The following is a 20,406-nucleotide window of genomic DNA, read 5'->3' as shown; positions in this document are numbered from 1 at the left end:
CACACACACACACACACACACACATGCGCGCGCGCACACACTCACCAGATGAAGTCCGTGCAGTGGCTGCAGAAGGTGGGCTGCTTGAAGAAGCGCGCGATGAACTTGTGGTTCTTCACCTCATGCACGTTCTTCTGGCGGAGGGCTCCCTGACGGGCGAAGCCGCGCGCGCTCTCCGGTACCTCTCCGTCGCTGCTGGGGTCAGCCATCTTAACGAGGAAGCGGCGGCGGTCCGAGAGAGAGGAACGAGGGGTGAGGAGGAGAGCGAAGAGAGAGAGGGAGAGACGACGGAGGCAGCGGGGGAGAACGAGTCGCGGCGCATGTGCCTCCTCCTCCACCTCCTCCTCCTCTTCTTCGCCCCGCTGACCGCCTCGGTGTCGCTCGTTCTGCCGGTGCTCTGTCGGTCTGCGTCCAGCTCGCGCCGAAGCTGCTGCTGCTGCTGCTGCTTCTTCCGGCGGGTCCCCGGGCCGCGCGCCTGCTTCCCCGTTCTCACCAATGTGTTGCTGCTTACATCTCTCTCTCTCTCTCTCTCTCTCTCTCGCTCTCTCTCTCTCTCTCTCTCTCTCTGAACTAAAGGCGCGTGCGGTTGTTTGCGTGTGTCATACCCATGAAGCAATCTGTCAACAGCAACACAAGTTAAACACAATTACTGCATATTTTCAGTAGAATATGATAGGACACACACGCACACCCAACTGGTTCACTTGTCTGGTAAAGTGGCTCATGGCCCAGGGGCCTCAGACTCAGGGGCCCCCAAAGGTTCAGTTGGTTTGATTTGTGTAATTGATTAAAAGGCCCTTATGAACTCATTCCTGTCTTGTCAAGGGAGTCTGTGTCAAAATCCGGTTAGCTTGTCTTAGCTTTAGCATGAAAAGCTGTGATGATCACTGCAAGAAACAGTCCCACATGTAACCTCCAGTACAGCCGCAGCATGTCTTTTCCACAGTTAGATTTTTGCATGGATTAAACAGACGTAACCAGGTGGAAAACACAGGTTAAATAACATAGATAACTTCTGTAAACAGAGCGTGTGTTGGTGCAGTCGTGCTGTTCGCCCTCACTGTGGACTGCAGGGGAAGTGGTTCAGCTCTGAGAGAGCGGCATATACTCACACCTCAGGGGCAGCAGAAGGTACAGCAGGTGTATTTTTACTCACTTCTTTTACTTGGAAAAGGACTACTTGGAGGTGTTGCTGATGGTGAGAAAGATGAACAAATAATAGGCTACTGTGAAATACTAATGTTGGTTGCCCAGTTAATTTTTCAGTGATAGTTTGTTAACTTCAGGGTCTATGTCAGTATGTTACCAAGAAAATGTGCATTAGGCCTACATACTTTATGCTAAGGCCATTTCTTACTGTATATTTCCCTATTTTGATGGTATTTTGACTGTAATTCTACCCCCTTTTTTATTTATATGGACTACATTTCTGCAGAAATTTTCTGAAAGACATTGTTTTTTGCACAGTTTAATTTCTGTTTTGCTTTTTTCTTGGACACAAGACAGCAAACATGGGAAAACTCAAGAAAAAATTGGGCTTTTTGTGTCAGTTCCTTGTGCTTCACAAACAAGATATAGTTTATTAACAGGTGAGCTTTAGAGATGCTGGTTGGCAGATCTTGTTGCCTTTGGACAGGACCAGGCTAGCTATTTCCCCTTGTTTCCAGTGTTTATGCTAAGCTAAGCTGAGATAGCTGACTGTAGTTCCACTATCTCTCAGCACAAAAGAGATTATGCATATTTCACAAAATGTCAAACTATTTCTTAAATGTGAAATAGAGGCTGCAGGGTGCAAACGCATTCCATAGAGGCAGGTAGGTGGGGGGGCAGTAGGGGCCCATATAAAGCAGGTTAATCTGGCCATGCACATGCGCAAAACTGGACTACCAAATGGGCAACGTTTGGCAACTGACTCAGGCCTCAGAAGCCCAGAGGCTCAAACTTATGTACAACATCAGCTCAGGCAGGTCCTGCATCATGTTGTCGGCCTGTCTTGTCTCTGGAGGTCAGGGCCTCTGGAGTGATAACAAGAAAAATCAGAGGGGTCTTGAAATGATTAACAAGTCTTTGCTGTGTCTTGTGAAATACTGCATAGATATTTGGGCCTTAAACTATTAAACTGCTCAAACTTACAGCTGCAGGGCTGCAAAGGGCTCAGAGGACAAACATGCTGGGAATCATTGTTGTACAAGCAAATCTGGCCTGGATCCAAGAGGCATGCTTAAAGTATAGGTTCACAATCGATGAAGTCTGTCTTTGAACAAAGGTGCTCAGAGGAACATTGCAACAGGTTTTACTTGCTATAATCCTTTCCATAGTTGCCCTGAAGAGAACTGCTCCTGGATCAGTTTCAGTGTTAGTGATGGAGGATGAAATCTGCACTCATTGTTCAGTGTGAAAATACTTTCCAAAGCTTATCTAAAGTTAACATGTGGTGTCAGCAGTCTGTGTTAGACAAATCAATTAGACAAACCCTCTCAGTGTACGATACACTGACGGCGTTAGTGCAGCTCAGCAAGGAGACTGTCCAAGGAACGCAAAGCGGGAAATCTGTGCCGCAAACACTGTAAATAATGAAGATATCCACTTGATTGGTTCAAGTCAAATCACATTGGAAGTGCGTCAGGGAGGACTTTGACTTTGAAAATGCTGTTGCAATGATCAAATGGGCACTTTCTTTTAAGACAGACTTGAAAATCATGAACTTATCCTCTAATGTGTGTAGACTTGAGGAATAAGTATCAGCCGCCATGATGTGTGCTTACTTGTTGCATAATCCTAAATTAATTTGTGCTTAATTAAATAAAACCAGGACATGTAAAATTCCAGGACAGAAAAGTAATTAATGAAAGCAGCCGACCCAAAGAAAGACTGTGTGAAATTCCTCTTACAAACCAGACATGAAACGCTCACACACAGCCTGGTCGGTTCTGTACTCTCAGCTATGTAGTTGTTCTGTGCATTAAAACATCTGCCGGTCTGTTTTGAGTTCAGGTGTTGGGGTGTCCAGTCTGGTTACATTTAGACTGAGCAGGACTAAATGTCTCCTCAGTGTCTCTGGAGCAGCCGTGTGATGTGAAGGAGGATGGGTGTGATTGTGTGGTTGGGATGTGTGAATGACAGAAACCGCTGCCTCTCTAGAAGATGTCAACCTGTTATGTTACAGGTTTAATGTGGGAAAAGGCCTTAAAGAGGTGTTCATCTGTCGCCTGCCACCAACTGCAAACATGCCAGCAGTGATACACTTCAGATTTATTTAATGAAATGACAAATTTTGGTATTTCAATGATGATAGTGTCAGAAATCATACGTATGCCAGAAGTTTGAGCTGGAATGTTTTTACACCTTTTAATCAACGCTGGGACTCTGAAAGCTGCAAATCTCATTGGTTACAAAACTTCCATTGATGTGCAGTTTGTATGAGGCACTTAATTCATATTTTGGAGGACATTTTCCTCATAATTCTTCAGATATTTAAAAATTTTTTTGGATATTTTACTTTTTTGCAACAAAAATAAGTGAACAGTCTAACAAGTCTAACGAAAAGTGCAGTTTAGCATTATTCTGAGGAATTTAACATTACACTTATTAACATTCATTGAGAGAATTAAAGCATTCATGGAGAGGATGAAGGTTCAGGTGGTCTTAAATACTCTTGGTTAATCAGGGAGAGGCTTCATAGAAATACAGTGCAATAATAGATACATGCAGGATGTAAAACAGTAAGTATAGTGGACTCGAAATGGCCCTCAGAAAACTTCTAACCTTGTTAGAAGAAGTCCTCGCCTTTATCTTAGAAAGGAGATGTGGTCGACCCCCACTGCTGCGTATGATGCATTCTTTTACAAGGTGATTGGTTGATAAAATAAATAAACTAAAATTGCACTTAGTGATAAAGAGCAGAGAGTGGACAGTAATATTGAGAGGCCCAATCATAGAATTATGAAATATGAATAGTATCTTATTTAATGAACGTCTCTGTTGCACAAATGATAAGCCATACTTTAAAATTAGCTGGCAGAATGTTTGAAAACACAGGCCTGCCTACACAGTGACCTGCTCACATGCTGATCGTCATTATATTTATTTGCTTATACGTTTATTTACCATGCTTGTAATTTTGGCACTTAATATATTTGACAGGACTATAAACAGGGAAAAATCGCTTGTGATTGTCGGCGTTCTCTCGTTATTGCCTTGGGTGGGAGATGTGAACGCTTCTCCAATGAGGTCAACTACAAACGTGATCCCTGCACAGTCTAATCTGTAGCGTTTCATGAACTCACTGTCATTCAGCGTTTGGAGAATATTCTCCTCTGCTTAAGAAACCCTTCAGCCTGTTTAAAGTCCTCCTCTCTGCTCCAAACAGGGGCCTCTCTTCAGGGCTAAGATGCTTTGTGATTAATTTTATCTTTACCAGGATCTGATTTTAACTGTTTCTTATCACACATCATAGCTCTAAGAATTTTCCTAGTCATTACAGAGAGCAACTCTTTATAAATACACACCCTGACGGTTTAATCCAAAAAGGGCACCTGAGATGGAAAACCTAAGACTGATGCACAGTAAAGAAGAAGGTGGTGCAACATGTCATCCACCTAGAAAACAGGCTCTAATGATGGATGGAGTCATGCTAATGCTTCCAAGACCCCTTGAGGCAAATTTGTGATATTGGGACTTATTAATAAAACTGACTCAAATTCATTATAGTGAGTGTGTGGTGGGATCATCAACAAGTAGCCATCGGTGCAGACGACCAATAAACAGCCTGTAGGAGCTCAAGAGCTGCAGTTACAGGAAGTACAGTGTTTAAGTGAAACCCTCTGCAGACCTGTCCAAGATGCTGTTCGGGATTTCAGTCACACGCCTCCTTTTTCTGTGAATGCACGCTTCCTCTTCACTGCTGCCAACGCAGAGGTGACGGTGCAGTTCAGCACTGAGTGTGGACTGTGGCGGCAGAAGTGGGAAGATGAAGAAAGGAATTTGTGAAGTGCTTGGAGCTTTGCCCGTTTCCATGCCTGTGCACAAATAACCGAATTCAGTGGAAGGTGGGTGTGCTTTCTGGACCTTCGAAGCGGCGATTCCTTTTTGGTTTATTTATCGACCTTCACACACAAACATCCTGTTCAGACATCGAGTCTTTCTGCAGGTTTCTGCTGCCTGCACATCATGTAACAAATCTGGATCTTACACCGAGTATTCACAAAGGATCATATTGTACTGTTATGAGTCCTCCTAAATGGCCCTAAAACAGAGAAGCTTTCAGTAAAGAACGACAAGATCTCAAACAAGTGGTTTGACATCATGTTTCATGAATGAACTTCCTCATTACGTCCACAGTGATTTGTTGGCCAGCGACTGGTCTCTGTCAGTCGCTGATACGATCAGACCCATTACCTGCAGCACATTGGATTAGATTAGATAAGATCTATAAACCAGATCCATAAGAGTCCTCTGAACTACCTGTAACTTCTCTCAGGCTCATTGGACCTACTGTTAGCACTGAAAGGTTTGTTGAGTCGGACAGTTCGGGCTGAGGTGAAGGCTCCAGAGCTTCTTTGCTGTACTGTTTGTTGATGACACCTTTCTAATGTCTGGTTAAAGGCAGAAATAATCCACTGATGTTCTTCACTGACCTGTTTCACCTCAGCTTCTCTTATGGTTGCTGATAGACTCATAACCAGCAGTGCAAAAGGTATTCAGATCTTTTACTTAAAGTAAAAGTAGTAGTAGCACAGAGCAGAAACACTGTTACATGTAAAAGTCCTGCATTCAAAATCTCATTGAGATAGAAGTACAAAAGTATTTACATCAAAATATATTTAGAGTGCCAAAAGTAAAAGTGCTCGTTATGTAGACTGGCCCATTATAGGTTATATCACTTGATTCTAACTTTGATTCATTAACTCATTTCAACTACTTTATATACTTCTGTGTGCTTAATTCATTATTATAGATTGTAATTTATGAGACGATTATTTTTTATATTGATAATCAGAATCTGCAAAGTAACCAGTAACTGATGTTGCTAATAAACATGGAGACAGTCAAGTAAAACACAAGCAGTGGGCATTTCATTAAAAGGTAAATGTATTAACTCTAAGTTAACTGCACTTCAGCGTAGCTGGTGGTGCAGCTAATTCTAACAATTTCATATACTGATGGGTAGGTTAAGCATTTTCACACAACGTTTTATAAGATGATGAGATGTTTTGTATGTAAAAGTCTAAAATTAGTAATTATACATGTTAAAGAAATGCAGTTTAAAACAGTAAAAAGAATAATGTTTCCCTTTGAACTGTAGTAGAGTATAAATGTAAAGTAGCATAAAACAGTACCTCAAAATTGTACTTAAGTACGCTATGTGAGTAAATGTTAATTACATTCACCACTGCTAATTTAAAATGATCTATGATATTCATTGAAAGCCTACTTTGGCACACAGAATCAAAAAAAATTGCCAGTGTCAGTCTAAATTATAGGTCACTTATCTTTCTGCTCAGATTACTTTTCAGCCCCTTTCAAATAATAGTTGAATACCAGCTTAGTGTAGAGACATTTCCAAGAAATCGGTAGGAAACCAGAGGACCCTTGAAGCAAAGCGTCAACGGTTGTGTAACAAGTTGTTTTGCTGTTATTTGTCTCAACGTGTGCAGGTGGACGTACCTTGTCAAACGTTAAATGTTAATCTTTCGCCCTCTTGTGGTTCAATAGAGGAAGGACATGTAATTCGACCAACTGATTGCGTAACCACTAGCAAATTCCCCCCACCAGCCCACATCCTATTGGTCAGCGCTTTGCCTAGAAACACGTGATTGGACAGAGTGTGCCCCGCGTCACAGCCCCCGGAAGTACTGGAAAATATTGTGTAAGCGTCCCTAGTGCCTCCAAACGACAGAGCGGTGCAGTAAGTATCAGCTTCCACCTTCCAAATGTTCATTTAAACAAAGTGTGAGACTGTGGAGTGAATGTGAGCGACAGGAGAAACCATGTAACGCAACATTTTCATTCAAACTGTCTCCAGTTATGCCGATCTCTCCCGTCAAAACGCGGATCCCCCTCACCAGTTTCGGTCATCTCGTAACGGAGGTGAAGGTAAGGACAGGATTTGACTTGCATGTCCAGTCTCTGTCTTTTTGTCCCTCTGATGGGTTTGAACATTAGCTGAAACACCCTTCACGATGTGGAAAAATATTATACTTTATTGGTTTTGTCTCCATCATATAAGATAAGACAAAAGGAGGCCTTATTGATCTCTTGAGGTGTGTAATCACATAAATGCAACACAGTAATAAGGACCCTCAAACTCTAAAGGTTATAAGCAATGTACGATACTTTGGCAAAATATGAGTGATTTGCGCACTTCTTAAATACCTGTGGAGATGAATGTTCACAATAAGGTTACCAATGACAAGAATTTAAATAAGAAGATAACACTGGATGAACAGATCTGTGCATTGTTGGGAATTTGTCAAAGTTTGACAGATAATATTGAAATAATTGATTAAAAAAGAAAAAAAAACATCAATAATAAAACATCAGCTATTGGGTGCAGCAAACCTAGACTGAAGTCTGTTAGACCAACAAGTGAGGGGAAAGTTTTGTTTGTTTGTTTGTTTTTGGTTCTTTTGTTTTGTTTTGATGAAGTCCTGAACTGCACACAAATTTCTAACTTGATAAAAAACTAACTAACTCTCTCTCTAAGATCTCTTGTGGCCACTTGGGGGCAGCAGAAACAAGCCGTGATCATAACACTGACATGTCACAGTTTAAGTTTGATATGTTGCACTTGTTTATTGACACATCCACCAGTGATGGAGTGACATTATCATTTATATTTAGTCGTGTTTGTCCACCTGATGAATTTAAGACCAATATCAACTCTCTTTTCGCTCTGTTTTGGACCTCTCTGGTTATTCAGCTCCTAAATGCTTCACTGGTTAGTTGCTAGCTTTGTCTGCTGAAGCCTTTTTTTTTTTTGTAAATCTGAAAAACAGTGTTAAGTTACTTTAATAGAACGATTGCTTATTGTAATATATCAAATTCAACACATTATACAGCAGCTTCTCTCCTGTTTATTCCCGGCTTCTTTGTTTTTGGCACATTTATGGCCCTTTAACAGAGCCACTACCTGTGTCCTTGTGATGTAGCTCAGCGAGCAGCTCGGCTATGAGAGGCTCTCCAGTGTGTCTGTTCAGGGGGTTTGTCCCTTAACAATGAAACCATTGCTGCGAAAATCTTAACAAAAACAACAAGAGCGCAGCTGCAGCTTCTAAATGATTCAAACAGCCATCCTCTGACCATCACACTTAAGGTCAGCTGAGTGTTTCACATTGACTCTGTATTAGGCCTGAGGAAAGAGAATTTCCCCTTTACCCTGCTAATGCTAATACCCCGTTGCACAGGAAATCAGCATCACTGAGCAGAGCAGCCTCGTCAGCACTCTGCTGTCGCCCCCAGCACACTTATGCAAGTGTAACGTTCATAATGGAAATCATTTCCCTTTTCACATGAATCCATATGCTCTACGTTTCCCCTGCACATACTGTGAATCTGATGTTCTGGATGGGTACGTCGTTTCCTGGAATTTAATTCCAGGATTTCCTGCATTTGAATGTGAGGAGACACAGGCAATAACAAGTGTCTGGCTACCTTTTCAAAGGACTATTTCCTGTCAAGTAGCACACACAGAGATCCTGTATAGGAATAATGTGACACCTTTTCATGGGTATTAGTTGAAAAGATTGATCCGACTCTCGTGTCTGTTTGAGTTTGAAGCAAGTGCTAGGAGGGAGTTAGCTTAGCTTAGCACGAGGACTGGAACCACAGGGAAAACAGCAAACCTGTAAACCAGAACTTGTTGTTGTTTTTATCCTTTTTTTTTTTGTATTTATTTACCTAGCAAGATGTAACATGTTTATTAGTGACCTTTAGATGTGCTGGTAGGCAGATTTGTTGCTTTTGCAAGGAGCCAGGCTCGTTTTTCCTCTTTCTAGTCTTTGTGCCAAGTTTAACTAACTGTCTCCTGGCTGTAGCTTCAGACGTTCAGATGTGGGAGCAGCATCGATCTTCTAATGTCACACTCTGCAAGAAAAGAAAGACGTGCATTCCCCAAAACTATTCCTTCAAACATAAAGCTACAGCCTGGAGAAGGTTAGCTTAGCTTAGCATGCAGACTAGAAGCAGGGGGAAACAGCTGTGTTTGGCCAAGACATAGTCAAATACATAACTTCCTGTGAAACCACAACATGCATATTTTTTATGCTTTAAGCCAGCAAGATATGTTATGTTAACTCTAGAGCTTTACTGGTGCTGTTCGGCAGATTTTTGCTTTTTTAGTAGGACAGCAAGCTAATTGTTTCCCCCCTGTTTCCATTCTTTATGCCAAGCTAAGCTAAGGTCTCCATCTCTGCAAGAAAGAGAATAATCTTATTTTCCAGGCTAATTCTTGAACAGCCACCACATGTTGGACCAAGCTAGTTTTAAATGCCTGCTTGAAAAAGGCATAAACTCAATCATAATGCTTAATGTCATTACTTTGATGAAGATCATGTGGTCAGCATCAGAAAAAAAACTTTTTCCTGTCAGCTGTTGTGAAAAAAGCCTGGCTCTCGTGTGTCTGTGGCAGCTAATATTGGACGGGTATAGATTCGTATTTCGTCTCAGCATGTGCATCAAAAGAAAACTTCAAGGTCTTGGACCAAAGGGACTGACAGCTTCAGGCTTTTATCGCACAGTCCATCTCACTGGGAAAGAAGACTGTGTGATGCCAGCATCACCCGGATAATTAGCTGTGGTTTAATCTGATTTGAATGATGTGCTGAATGTGATTTACATGACCATAAACCAGTTTGTCATCCCTGTTCTGCCTCGTCATACCAGCCAACAAATGGCCTGTTTCAACATGCCAAAGTGTGTGTTTTGGCACAACTGTCACTGACATTTGTGAAGAAATTGCTCAATTTCTTGTCACATAGTTAAGAACTTTGGTTTATGGATGTGTGAAAGTCGGGAACAGGCCCTCGTCTCTACCATGGTGACACTCAGCAGAGCCAAAATTATTGATGTTTCATAACGTTGGATTGACTGAATACATGTTCCCTTCATTGAATGTTTCACATTCATTTTGACTTGGCAAAGCTCTGGCGCTGTCTGATGTGATAAATGGATTCATGTATACGCGCTTCCAATGTGCCAGACGCTGACCTGCCCACCGGGAGCCACTTGGCCTTCAGCGTCTCGCTCAGGGACACTTTGAGAACAATCAGCCGTACCTCCTGAGCCACCGTCACTCGGGGTTCATCGATGTCGCTTTTGGTTTTATGGTTCATATCTTTCATTTCATTATCATGTCTTTTTGTTTTTTCTCTACACGACTTGTTTCACGTCTTTGAATATTATTCCTAAATGTCATTACTTTGTCTTTAAAACTCCTTTTCCTACATTTTGATGTGACTTTAACACGGTGGCAAAATATGCAAAAATGATAAGGGTTCTGATTGCAGTGCTTTCGCTTTCTGTGTGTGTGTGTGTGTGTGTGTGTGTGTGTGTGTGTGTGTGTGTGTGCGTGCGTGCGTGCGTGCGTGCGGTTTTTTGTGTTTCAGAAGCAGCTGTTTGGCATTGAGGCCCCAGCTTCTTCGGAACTGACTGGTTGGAGGAAATACTTTAATAGCTACACCCAGATCGGCCGCCGAAATGTACATAACACACACACACACATCCACACACACACACAGGCTCAGTGAAATATTGATATTTATATTTTTCTTTTTACATATCAAGTCTGCTCAACCCGAAATATGTCCCTGTCCACTCTCTTACAGTGTGTCTTGGCTACTTATGGGATCCTCGCTGTAACAGCAGCTGCTTTCTTCATGCACAGACAAAACAAAAAAGAAGACCAGGCGTCCAGCCCCACGGCCTGAAACATCAACCTCAGACTGTGATTATTTATATTCACTCAGCATTATTCACATGATCTGAAGAAACGGAGGGATCGGGTGTGTTCATGTATGAGAAAGTGTTAAGCTGCACAGCGCTTAAAAGTCAATAAATGCTCTGTAAACGCTTGATGTAATCTGGTCAGTGCGAGTGAGAAGTCACACTGGTTACCATGGTATCAATGTGTGTGTGTGTGTGTATGAATGTGTGTGCAATGAAATTATTTCCTCATAAGGCATCCATCTGCTGCTGAAGGAACCGCAACCAAACCACAATTTTATTTTATTTTATTTTATTTTATTTTATTTTTATTTATTTATTTATTTATTTATTTATTTATTTATTTTTACTATTTTTTATATGCTTTTTCAATACCCATATGAAATCCCCAATTAAATGTGCTTTTAAGAGTTCAGCAAATCCTGAAAATGCAGCAACATGTTGTAAGAGTTGTTGCATGAGTAGGAGGAGAATAAACGGTGTGCCCAACACTGCTTTTAGTTTTATGCAGGTTTTGATAGACAGAGTTCGGCCTCAGGGTTTGAGAGAGTCACAGCAAGTGAAATAACTTGGTAAGAAATGCTTAACTCATTGTCTGCTGTTTAATATGTCTGTTGACAACTGTGTGTTTTTTTTTTTGTTTTATGCAGGCTATGCAGTCAAAAGTTGAATGCAAAAAAATAATTGGCTCTTGCACATGTGCATCTTTAAACTTGTTGCCTGAAGAAACTGCTCGATTTCTTGTGACAGTTTGAAGTTAATATTCAGCAGTTGTGTGCAATCAGAGAACAGGCCCCTCATCTAGATTATGATAAGATTTGAATTATTTATCGTGCATAATGTTTGATCTGAATACATGTTTCCAACATTTTATTTTCATCATTTTGAAGCTGTGTTGAAAAGTTAAATGAGTAACACTCCGTTAATCTTGCGAATTGAATGTATTTTGTGTTAAATCGTGTAATTATCGTGTTGGGTTTTTTTTTTTTTTTTTTTTTAAGCATGAAAACCACCTAACTGGCGTGAATATGGCTGAGTCGCGCGCACGCAGGCAGTCACGTGATTTAAAGGAATCAAGCGGGCCAAAGTGAAAGCGAAAGCACGCGCGAACACCTGAACGTTTGAGCTTTTTTTTTTTTGATACTCTCGTTAGTGTGCGTGTGGAAGGAGAAGTTGAACCGCTGATCAACAGGAGCGGCCTGAGATCAGCGGCTCCGCCTCCAGCCGTTCAAACTTCAACTGAAAAGACGCCGTTTCTGCCGAAGAGGAGCCGAGACCTCCGGCTGGAGCGAATCAGACAGCAGCTCAGCAGGGCTCCGACAGCCGGTAAGTCAGCTCTGTGTCTAATTCACGCACGATTCACTGGTCATTACATGAGGTTTTTCGTGAGCATCTAAACGCAACAGGTACAGACTCATTACCCAGAAAGCCACTGATCTGAACCGGGCGCACTCACTGTGCAACTTCAGTCAAACTGGAGGATTCAAACCAGACACATGAACGCTGTTTGGTTTTCTATGGGAGAGGAACGTTAATGCAACCCTTCCCAGTTACACCAGCAAATAAGTTTAGATGAGACCACAGCAGTCCCAGTGTCATGAACGTATCCCTCCTTAAAATTCTGCAACAGTAAAATGTGCATTAATGGTAATTAATTTGTTAAATTCATTAATGTTTGTTCAGTTTTTAAACCCCCTTTTTTTGCACTTCTGTGATGTTTTCCCACTTTTTTTCTGAACTCTTGGACATGCTCACATTTTCTTTCACTCTTCTGACCTTCAGCACTTTTGATCTCATGTGAAACAATTATTAAGAAGCTAAAGTGCTGACTTCCAGCAATAATTCCAGTGTGTTCGTCCACTTTGGCCACGCAGCTCAGCCCCTGCAAAAACGAGTACGACACTGTTACCCAACATGGTTGTCTAACCCTGCAAACTGAAAGTTAACCTCACAGCCACTGTTTCATTTCATCATTTCAGAAACTGTTTTATTAAAATAAACAACTTCATGCAAACTGATTGCAGCTTGACACATCTTCTCAGAAATAGGAACTCAAACAGTTTTGTGTGGTTTGGGCCAAGATTTGGAAAGTAAAACGTTTGCTAAAGTTAAACTTTTTTTAAAAAAACAAGTGATCAATATTACAACTCACTGTGATATTTACATGCATTCTTCACCATTTGAGAGAAGAGGTAAAGCAGAAAATAAAAATGAAATGGACTAAAACATATATACAATATTGTTCTAGTAACTGGGCTGATAATTATTTCAGCAGGTAAAGCACTACAGCTAAGTCATATATTAAACTTCATTTAAATACAGAAAATAGACACAAACTAAAAAAATATTAAATCAAAGTACACTTATGTCCTTATAAAGTAGAAATATACTTGTTGTTGAGTTTTTTTTATTCAAACATTTGTATTTTCTGTCTGTTGCTTGTATTTTGAAGGACTTCACTCTGAACAGCAGCTTCATGGATAAACTTAGCGCGCGCTGAACATGCTGGAATGATCTTAACAAAGTGAACATGACGAACAATGCAGAGGAAATCCAGTCTTTTTTTTCTTCTCTCGCCTGATTGAGAAAGTGAAAGTATTCATCAGTTTATAGGATGTCACATGACACACACACTCATACACACACACACACACACACACACAGACTGGATTCCATAGGTTGCGGTTGTGTTAAAGCAGCTATAATAAATAATTCATAATAACATTGAATCAAATGTGAAAACAAAGGGACGGCGTGAGTGATCGTGTGAATCTGCAGCCCTGCTCAGCTTTTCACAGGCTCACAGTAACTTTGAGTTGGTTGCTTATCAGTCCATCACTTGACCGTTTTGGTCCACCCTCACTGCTCTGATAGTGACATGTTCAGCTGTTCTCAGCAGCAAACAGGAGACAGAAACAGAGAGAATTTTGGACTCATTTTCACGACTGTGGATGAGCGACAGCGTTGCTCTCTAACTGCTGGATGTATAGAAAAGTAATTGTTTGCTAACAAGTTTGTCTTATTACCCAGAAAGTTGAGGATATCTCTGTGTTGTGTTCAACTTGTTTCTGCTGCCCCCAAGTGGCCAAAAGCATAATTTTAAGATGTGGAAAGCGGTGAAATAAGAGAATCTGACTGATTGTCTGCATTCTCCTTTCTGTGTTTCAGCTTCATCAGATTTTCCAGTGACAGTCCCTCAAGGACAGATGACAGAGCACACCCAGCCTCTGCTCCCCCCCAGCACTTTGTGGTCATGCTGATAAGTCTAGATTCAAATCTTGACCTGTTGTTGAATTAAAATGGAGTCTCAGAGAGGACCGAGCAGCAGATGACAGACCAGAAAGGAGCCAGTGATGGAGGATCTGCCAGTGAAAAGTGGAGGAACTGGTGCAACAGGCGATCGAGAGGATTCTCCTTTGTAGGATGGTCAGAGACAATCTTGACAGAACAGTAGTACAGAGCCAGAAACAGAACTGCACAGCTGAGACACAGAGCCAGAGTCAACCCCCTGAGGAACCCGCGGGGCCAGAACGAGCCCAGAGCCCAGAGGGAGTAAACCCAGAGAGCCAGGAGCCGACAGACAGGCAGCTAGATTTACTGTTCTGGAGCAAACTCAAGTTACAGGAGGAACCCGACACGTGGAGCGAGGTCAGTACAGAGTTTGCTCATTTTGAAGCACAGACTGTGGACTTTTTTCCTTTGAATGTTGCTTTTTAAAGTAGCCGCAAGGAACTTTAATTTGGTGATGATTTTGTTGGCCTCTGTGAACAAAAGCACTGGTGTTTCCTGGAGAGGCCGCGTTTCCCATGAGCACCATCGGCTCGTGTTGGACAGATGTTGTGCATGCTTTGCGTATTACAGTTGATTTCCTGATGCACGTTGGTCATCGCGCTCATAATCACAGAAAGCTTTGCCCAACAAATGCTGCGAATATTAGCTGCATTCAACTAATGTTAGCCAAAGCGTTAGCTAGCTTTGTTTTAGGGCCCGAGGGCCAGTTCAGGATTGAATGACCGACCAAGCTTGACTCATGTTTTCACCCTCGTTCTGTCACTGTCCCTTTCAGCTTTCGTTGTTGTTGCTCTGCCAATTCTTTTCTTGTTCTTTTTGCTGATCCTGCCCCAGTGTCAGCCATAACCTCTAAATAGAACATCAAAAATAGAAAGAAAATAGTGAGAAAATAGAAAAAAAAACCCTCCTCCTGCTTCCTTTTAGAATGAATATTTTATCCTATTTTTTCAAAATATTCTTAAAGTACCGAAAGCAATGCATTCATGCAGAATGACCCGTTTCAGAATTCTATAAGTTTCATAAATATACTGTAATTATTGATGCATTCATGTGTAAGCATCCCTTTAATGTTGCAGCTGGTAACTACTTCATATACTGTTGTTCATCTTATTCTTAAATAATACATGATAAATTATTCATCAGTCATATTTTGTTTTAATAATCAGAATTTGCAAAGCTGTCAAATAAATGTGGTGGAGTAGAAAGTATAACACAGAAAGTACAAGTACCTCAAAAATGAACTTCTGCACAATAGTTGAGTAAATGTATTTAGCTATTTGTACTTTGTGGTGAATGTTTTTGGAAAAAACATGCAACCATATCTTCTAATGTTTGAAAACACTTTATAAAACATGGTTATGAGATGAGTCATCACTTTATTAATGACAAATAACAAACTTTCTATGTGACTTTTGGGCTGAGTATATGTAGGTTTTTGTTCCAGCCAAACACTGTATGACAACAACAACAACGATAATAATAATAATCATTTATTGTATTATTTGGTTATTATGCAGGTAAATGTGCAGATTTTTGTTCCCACCAAACATTGTATGATATTAACAGTAATGATGACTTTTAATAAAAATAGCAATAATACAACTAAAAGAAAACATGTAATCCAAAATCTCCCACTCAACATCTCCGCGGTTATCACTGCATCATCGTTTGGAAACTTGGCTCAAAAAATGTCAAATATCAGAGTTTATCTTCAGACTTTGAATGTTGACATGGAAACTTTTCAGTCCCATTTCTCTCAGTGTCTGAACACAGGGCCTGCAAGCTCCCGCTGCAAAGTGTTCAACACTGCAGAGCATTAGTACAGCATTCATACAGAACAGAATCTCTCAAATCGAACTTTAGAAGTTGTTTCATAGACTTTACAGCCAGAGGAATAAAATAGTGTGGTTAAAACATGATCCTTAAACAACAAGCTAATGTTGGAAAAGTGCCTGTTGAAATGAAAGTCAGTTGAGCCCCTGCGGTCGCCTGCAGCTGTCAGTTGAATTCATTCAGGGAGTTCCCAGTTGCACTTTTTGTCTTTATTACAAAGAGACTGACAAAAGAAATGTGTCTCAAGTTGTAAGATTTCATCTAAAGTTGTAAGATTTCATTTTAATTAAGATTAAGATTTAATTTTTTACTACCCATTTTCAGGTTTTATGCTCTCAGGCTGCGTATAACCTTCACCAGTAGAGTAGCCTGTGTGTCGCCTGGCAGGCAGGCAGAAAGAGTCAGGGTCAGCTGTGTTGGGTTGGGTCAGCTGTGTTGGGTTGGGTCAGCTGTGTTGCGTCTGCCGGCAGTGAAAAGCTGCAGTCTCCATTGAACAGCCTGATTTGAATGTCCAACAGTTTTTTCACATATCAGGTGCGACTCTGTGTCGTCTGCACATGCTGACTGTTTTTTCTACCTTATCTGCTTTAGCCTGTAACTGGAGCTGATGCTGAGAGCTTTCCCACACACCTCCGTCCATTCAGCAGCGCAGCAGAGTATAAACTTGTGAAACGCACTTACCTGCATCTCCAGCACAGTGGTTACTACTGGGGCTCAATGACCATGGAGGAGGCACACGAAATACTCGCACACGCGTCACTGGGCACCTTCCTCATCAGGTAATCTGCCACTTTGAGAGTTGGAGTGTTGTTTTATCTGTTCTTTTTGTGCTGTTCTCTCGCCCTGGTGTCCTTTGTAAAGGGATATTCCCACCTAAATGGGAAAGTTCACTCAGTGCAGGCTATTAAAACTGAGCTCCAGTGCATTTTTAGCTCATTTATGATGTAAAATATGTACAACTTATGTATAAGTTGCAGCCCTGTACTATTTTCCTGCACTGCATGTAAAGTTGCATGTAAGCATTATACAAAAAACTAGCGTGCACAAAGTGACTGCATGCTGCTGTGTCGGTGCAGAGACAGCGGCCAGCCGGACGTCTTCTTCACTCTGAGTTACCAAAGCGACGACGGCCCGACCAGCGTTCGTGTCCAGCTGAACAACCTGCTCTTCAGTCTGTATGGCAGCCACAGGACTTTCCCCTCACTCTTCGCTCTGCTCACGTATTACACCAGCTCCTCCTGTAAGCTGACAGTGCCCTATCGCAAGCAGCGTCCGGAGCGCCTGAAGCAGATGTGCAGGAGGGCTCTTGTAAGCACATATGGAGCAGAAAATATCAGCACCTTACCTGGACTCAGCATTCAAATTAAAGACTATGTTCATGCGTACCCTTGTTGTATATAGACACGTGTGTGGACAGAGCCGACATGTTCTTTATGTTTTTGTAAGTAATGCTTGGTATTTGTGTTATTATAGGTAACACACATTTTTTTTTAAACAATAATACAGATAGTGCTAATACATGTTGAGTATTAGAATTATAATACAGCTTGAGTATTTGATTTGCGTATTATTCGAGAGTTATTTGCACACAGATTCAAAACGGTACACGTAGAATGTTTGAAATCAACGTTTGTTTTCTACATACTGTATACATGTTTTCAACAAATCCTGTGTAACTGCTGCACCACTGCCACCATGACACATATCAGTTTTTGTCACGTCCATAAAAATGCCTTATTTGCTGCTCTTTAAAGCTGCATTAATTTATATTTGTCCACTAGAGGGAAGAAATATACCAAAGGAAGCTGACATACCACCAGTTTATAATGTTATGGCTAAAATATTAGCAAATAGTTAATTGTTTCTGGCCATATTATGAATGAAAGTCAGATTTTCTCCCCTCTTTGATGAATGGAAGCCACGAGCCGCCATGGTTGCAATTGTGCTTGGGTTAATTATCTTGTCATCTCGGAACAAAAGAGTTGTTTTCTGGTAATAATGGGCTCATTATCTCATTATCTTGAGACAACAATAGGCTGTTTCTCTCAATAATGGGACAAATGTCTAATTTTCATGAGAAAGCAGCAGGTTGTTTTCTTGAGATAATTTATCGATGAAATGAGGAAGCCTGATTTAAAATGAAGGAATCACAAGAAAGTGACCTTTTGTTTTTGCTATTGTGAGAAAGCAACTTTGTTATCAGAAGATAACCACACAACCACACTCTCTGCTTCTGAAGTTTAGGTGTCCATCTACTCCTGAAAAACATCTGTGACTTTACTGGATGCTGAACTTTCTTCACCAGCTCGAGAGTCACTTTTGGTAGCTTTGCCTTCTTCCTGCCTGCTGAGGGGGGTTGATGAGAGCAGCTGAGACTTGGACAGTTGGTGATTATTCTCTGTGGGTTTCAGCAATAAGAGCGACCCCTTTCACTTTACACGCAGCCATGTGATTGAGCTGCAATGTAGAAATATTGATTAATGCAGTTTTAACTATTCATCGACACTTGAAATGATTTTGCATGTGTAGTTATTGTCTCCAGTCCTGTGAAACCGCACACAACTGTGTAAGAGTGTGACGCTTTGTAAATGTTGTGTGTTTGTGTTGCATAAATTAAAATCTGCAGTTTACAAAATGTAATGTGTGTGAACCAAAGGCTGATCCACTGACCAGGCAGAGCAGGCCGCTGCCCCTGGACCCCAGCCTCTCAGTGATCCCAAAAGCCCCCGTTTGTGACAAATACTTTGAGGCAGAAAGATCAATTGTTGTGTTATTTTTAGCCACGTTAGCAGGACGCCAATACCAGTGCGTTGGTCCAACGCGACTGAAATGTTAAAGAACTATTGGCTGGATTGACGTGAAATTTGTCCAGACATTCGTGCCCTCCACAGATGGACTGTCGTAACTTTGATGATCCCTTGACGTTAACTCTAGCGCCATCTTCAGGTCAAATTTGAAATTTATCCAACACTTTTATCGATGATCAAAAAACTAATGACATTCCCATCAGCCTCAACTATGCTTTGTGTTTAGTGCTAATTAGCAAACGTTAGCATGCTAACAGGCTAAAATGAGATCCTGACCATGGTAAACATCATGTCAGCTAAACACGTTAACATTATTGCCATGTTAGCGTGCTGACATTAGCATTTAGTTTGAGTACAACCCCACAGAGCTGTCCACGTGGCTGTTGACTCTTCAGGTCCTTTCACATGCACTTGTCTGCTCATCAGCTTTCAGACTTTTCTCCCCGACACCATGGTCTTGGAGGTGGTCTCAGCCCAGATCAAACTAAACCACAGTTAATTTGTGGGGTGAAAATGTTTTTTGGATGGTTCGGACATTTGGACCAATTACAGGAAGTTACAGAAAGCTATTGTCAGAACCAGAAAAAGGAAAAATGTGCATGTGGACAGTGAAGGGGACCAAGTTTTTAATTGAAATATGGTCATACGACATTAGAAAAATGGGAAAAGACTCCTTTCCTATTTTTGGAGAGGATGAGACAGAGAAGAGAAGGACGCCATTTGGTGAAAACGTCATTTAATACTTTATATTTTAACAATTTTAGTATGTATTTCATTGGATACAGTGCACATTCTCAAATCAATTGTAATTAAATTGTAACCAAACTAAATTGGTGTTGGGGGCTGAATTGGGGCCCACAGCTAATTTCTGGCCCCAGGGTCCCTCTAGCGGGTTAATGCGGCCTGTATGAAGCTGACTTAACTGGACAACTATTTGATATTCCAATCAGACTCAGATCAGGCTTTGTGTCATTACATACATCTGCACAGCTAAAGCACACACACACACACACACACACACACACACACACACACACACACACACACACAGAGTTTTGATTGTTTAAATCAACTACCAGTCTTCTGTCATGCGTTCCACTTCCTGTCCTAAATCTGACTGGCGGTGGCCCCTTTAGTCTAAATTAGCCCTGCACCAGGGACACACACATGCACACACTTTTCCTGCCCTGAAATTATCTCCGTCTCATTAACCTTAAACATGTTGACGTAAAACCATCACTACTGTGACACATATAGAGGCAAGGCCAGTTTATCTCTGTTGCACCTCTCAATAACAAAACAACAGGTTGTTTGCGGTCATGAGATGTTAAACTCAGAAACATAAACAACGCAAAATGTGGGCATTTTGAGTGTGTGTGTGTGTGTGTTATAGGGTTTCCCATGGAGAAAATCACTTCTGGCCCTCCATCTGCAGTTCCCACCACAACAAAAGCGTGACCTGAGGTTATGTGCAAACAACCTATTAAAGGAGCTTTAGGTAAGACTAATAAGGAGCATTAAGAAAAAATCATAA

General features: G+C 41.2%; 2 protein-coding genes across 8 annotated transcripts in view; one reads left to right on the top strand and one right to left on the bottom strand.

Moving 5' to 3' along the window:
* LOC143320059 (protein kinase C beta type-like) overlaps window positions 1–502 on the bottom strand; it is a 30,834-nt gene extending 30,332 nt beyond the window's left edge. For 2 of the 4 annotated variants that reach the window (XM_076729439.1, XM_076729438.1), the window contains exon 1: window positions 46–502. In XM_076729439.1, coding sequence (XP_076585554.1) covers window positions 46–209 — 164 coding nt within the window. In that variant the 5' untranslated portion in view covers window positions 210–502. The remainder of the gene's footprint in view (window positions 1–45) is intronic. The other 2 variants (XM_076729437.1, XM_076729436.1) reach the window with 2 other exon arrangements.
* A 4,463-nt stretch (window positions 503–4,965) lies between these two features.
* LOC143320006 (suppressor of cytokine signaling 1-like) lies at window positions 4,966–18,940 on the top strand. Of its 4 annotated transcripts, XM_076729359.1 has the most exons (9): window positions 4,973–5,048; window positions 6,715–6,907; window positions 7,025–7,095; window positions 10,605–10,697; window positions 10,824–11,513; window positions 12,095–12,267; window positions 14,110–14,589; window positions 16,657–16,844; window positions 17,142–18,940. In XM_076729359.1, the coding sequence occupies exons 7-9, from the start codon at window positions 14,365–14,367 to the stop codon at window positions 17,464–17,466; spliced, it is 738 nt and encodes a 245-aa protein (XP_076585474.1). In that variant the 5' UTR covers window positions 4,973–5,048; window positions 6,715–6,907; window positions 7,025–7,095; window positions 10,605–10,697; window positions 10,824–11,513; window positions 12,095–12,267; window positions 14,110–14,364; the 3' UTR covers window positions 17,467–18,940. The 4 variants fall into 4 exon arrangements, with proteins under 4 accessions (XP_076585471.1, XP_076585474.1, XP_076585472.1 ...); XM_076729356.1 differs by having other exon boundaries at window positions 4,966–5,048; window positions 10,824–12,267; XM_076729357.1 differs by having other exon boundaries at window positions 5,031–5,048; window positions 6,775–6,907; window positions 10,824–12,267.
* Window positions 18,941–20,406: the final 1,466 nt, after the last annotated feature.

This window comes from Chaetodon auriga, chromosome 4 (assembly GCF_051107435.1).
Source record: "Chaetodon auriga isolate fChaAug3 chromosome 4, fChaAug3.hap1, whole genome shotgun sequence".
Lineage (NCBI taxonomy): Eukaryota > Metazoa > Chordata > Actinopteri > Chaetodontiformes > Chaetodontidae > Chaetodon > Chaetodon auriga.
This window is presented reverse-complemented; position numbering and strand designations above follow the sequence as displayed.

What these genes read in the sequence shown, in the direction of transcription:
- LOC143320006 (XM_076729356.1), top strand. Translation starts at nt 14,365, where the DNA reads ATGGTCAGAGACAATCTTGACAGAACAGTAGTACAGAGCCAGAAACAG. An exon ending in AACCCGACACGTGGAGCGAG is followed by an intron (nt 14,590 to 16,656) that starts GTCAGTACAGAG and finishes TATCTGCTTTAG; the next exon opens with CCTGTAACTGGAGCTGATGC. An exon ending in CTGGGCACCTTCCTCATCAG is followed by an intron (nt 16,845 to 17,141) that starts GTAATCTGCCAC and finishes GTGTCGGTGCAG; the next exon opens with AGACAGCGGCCAGCCGGACG.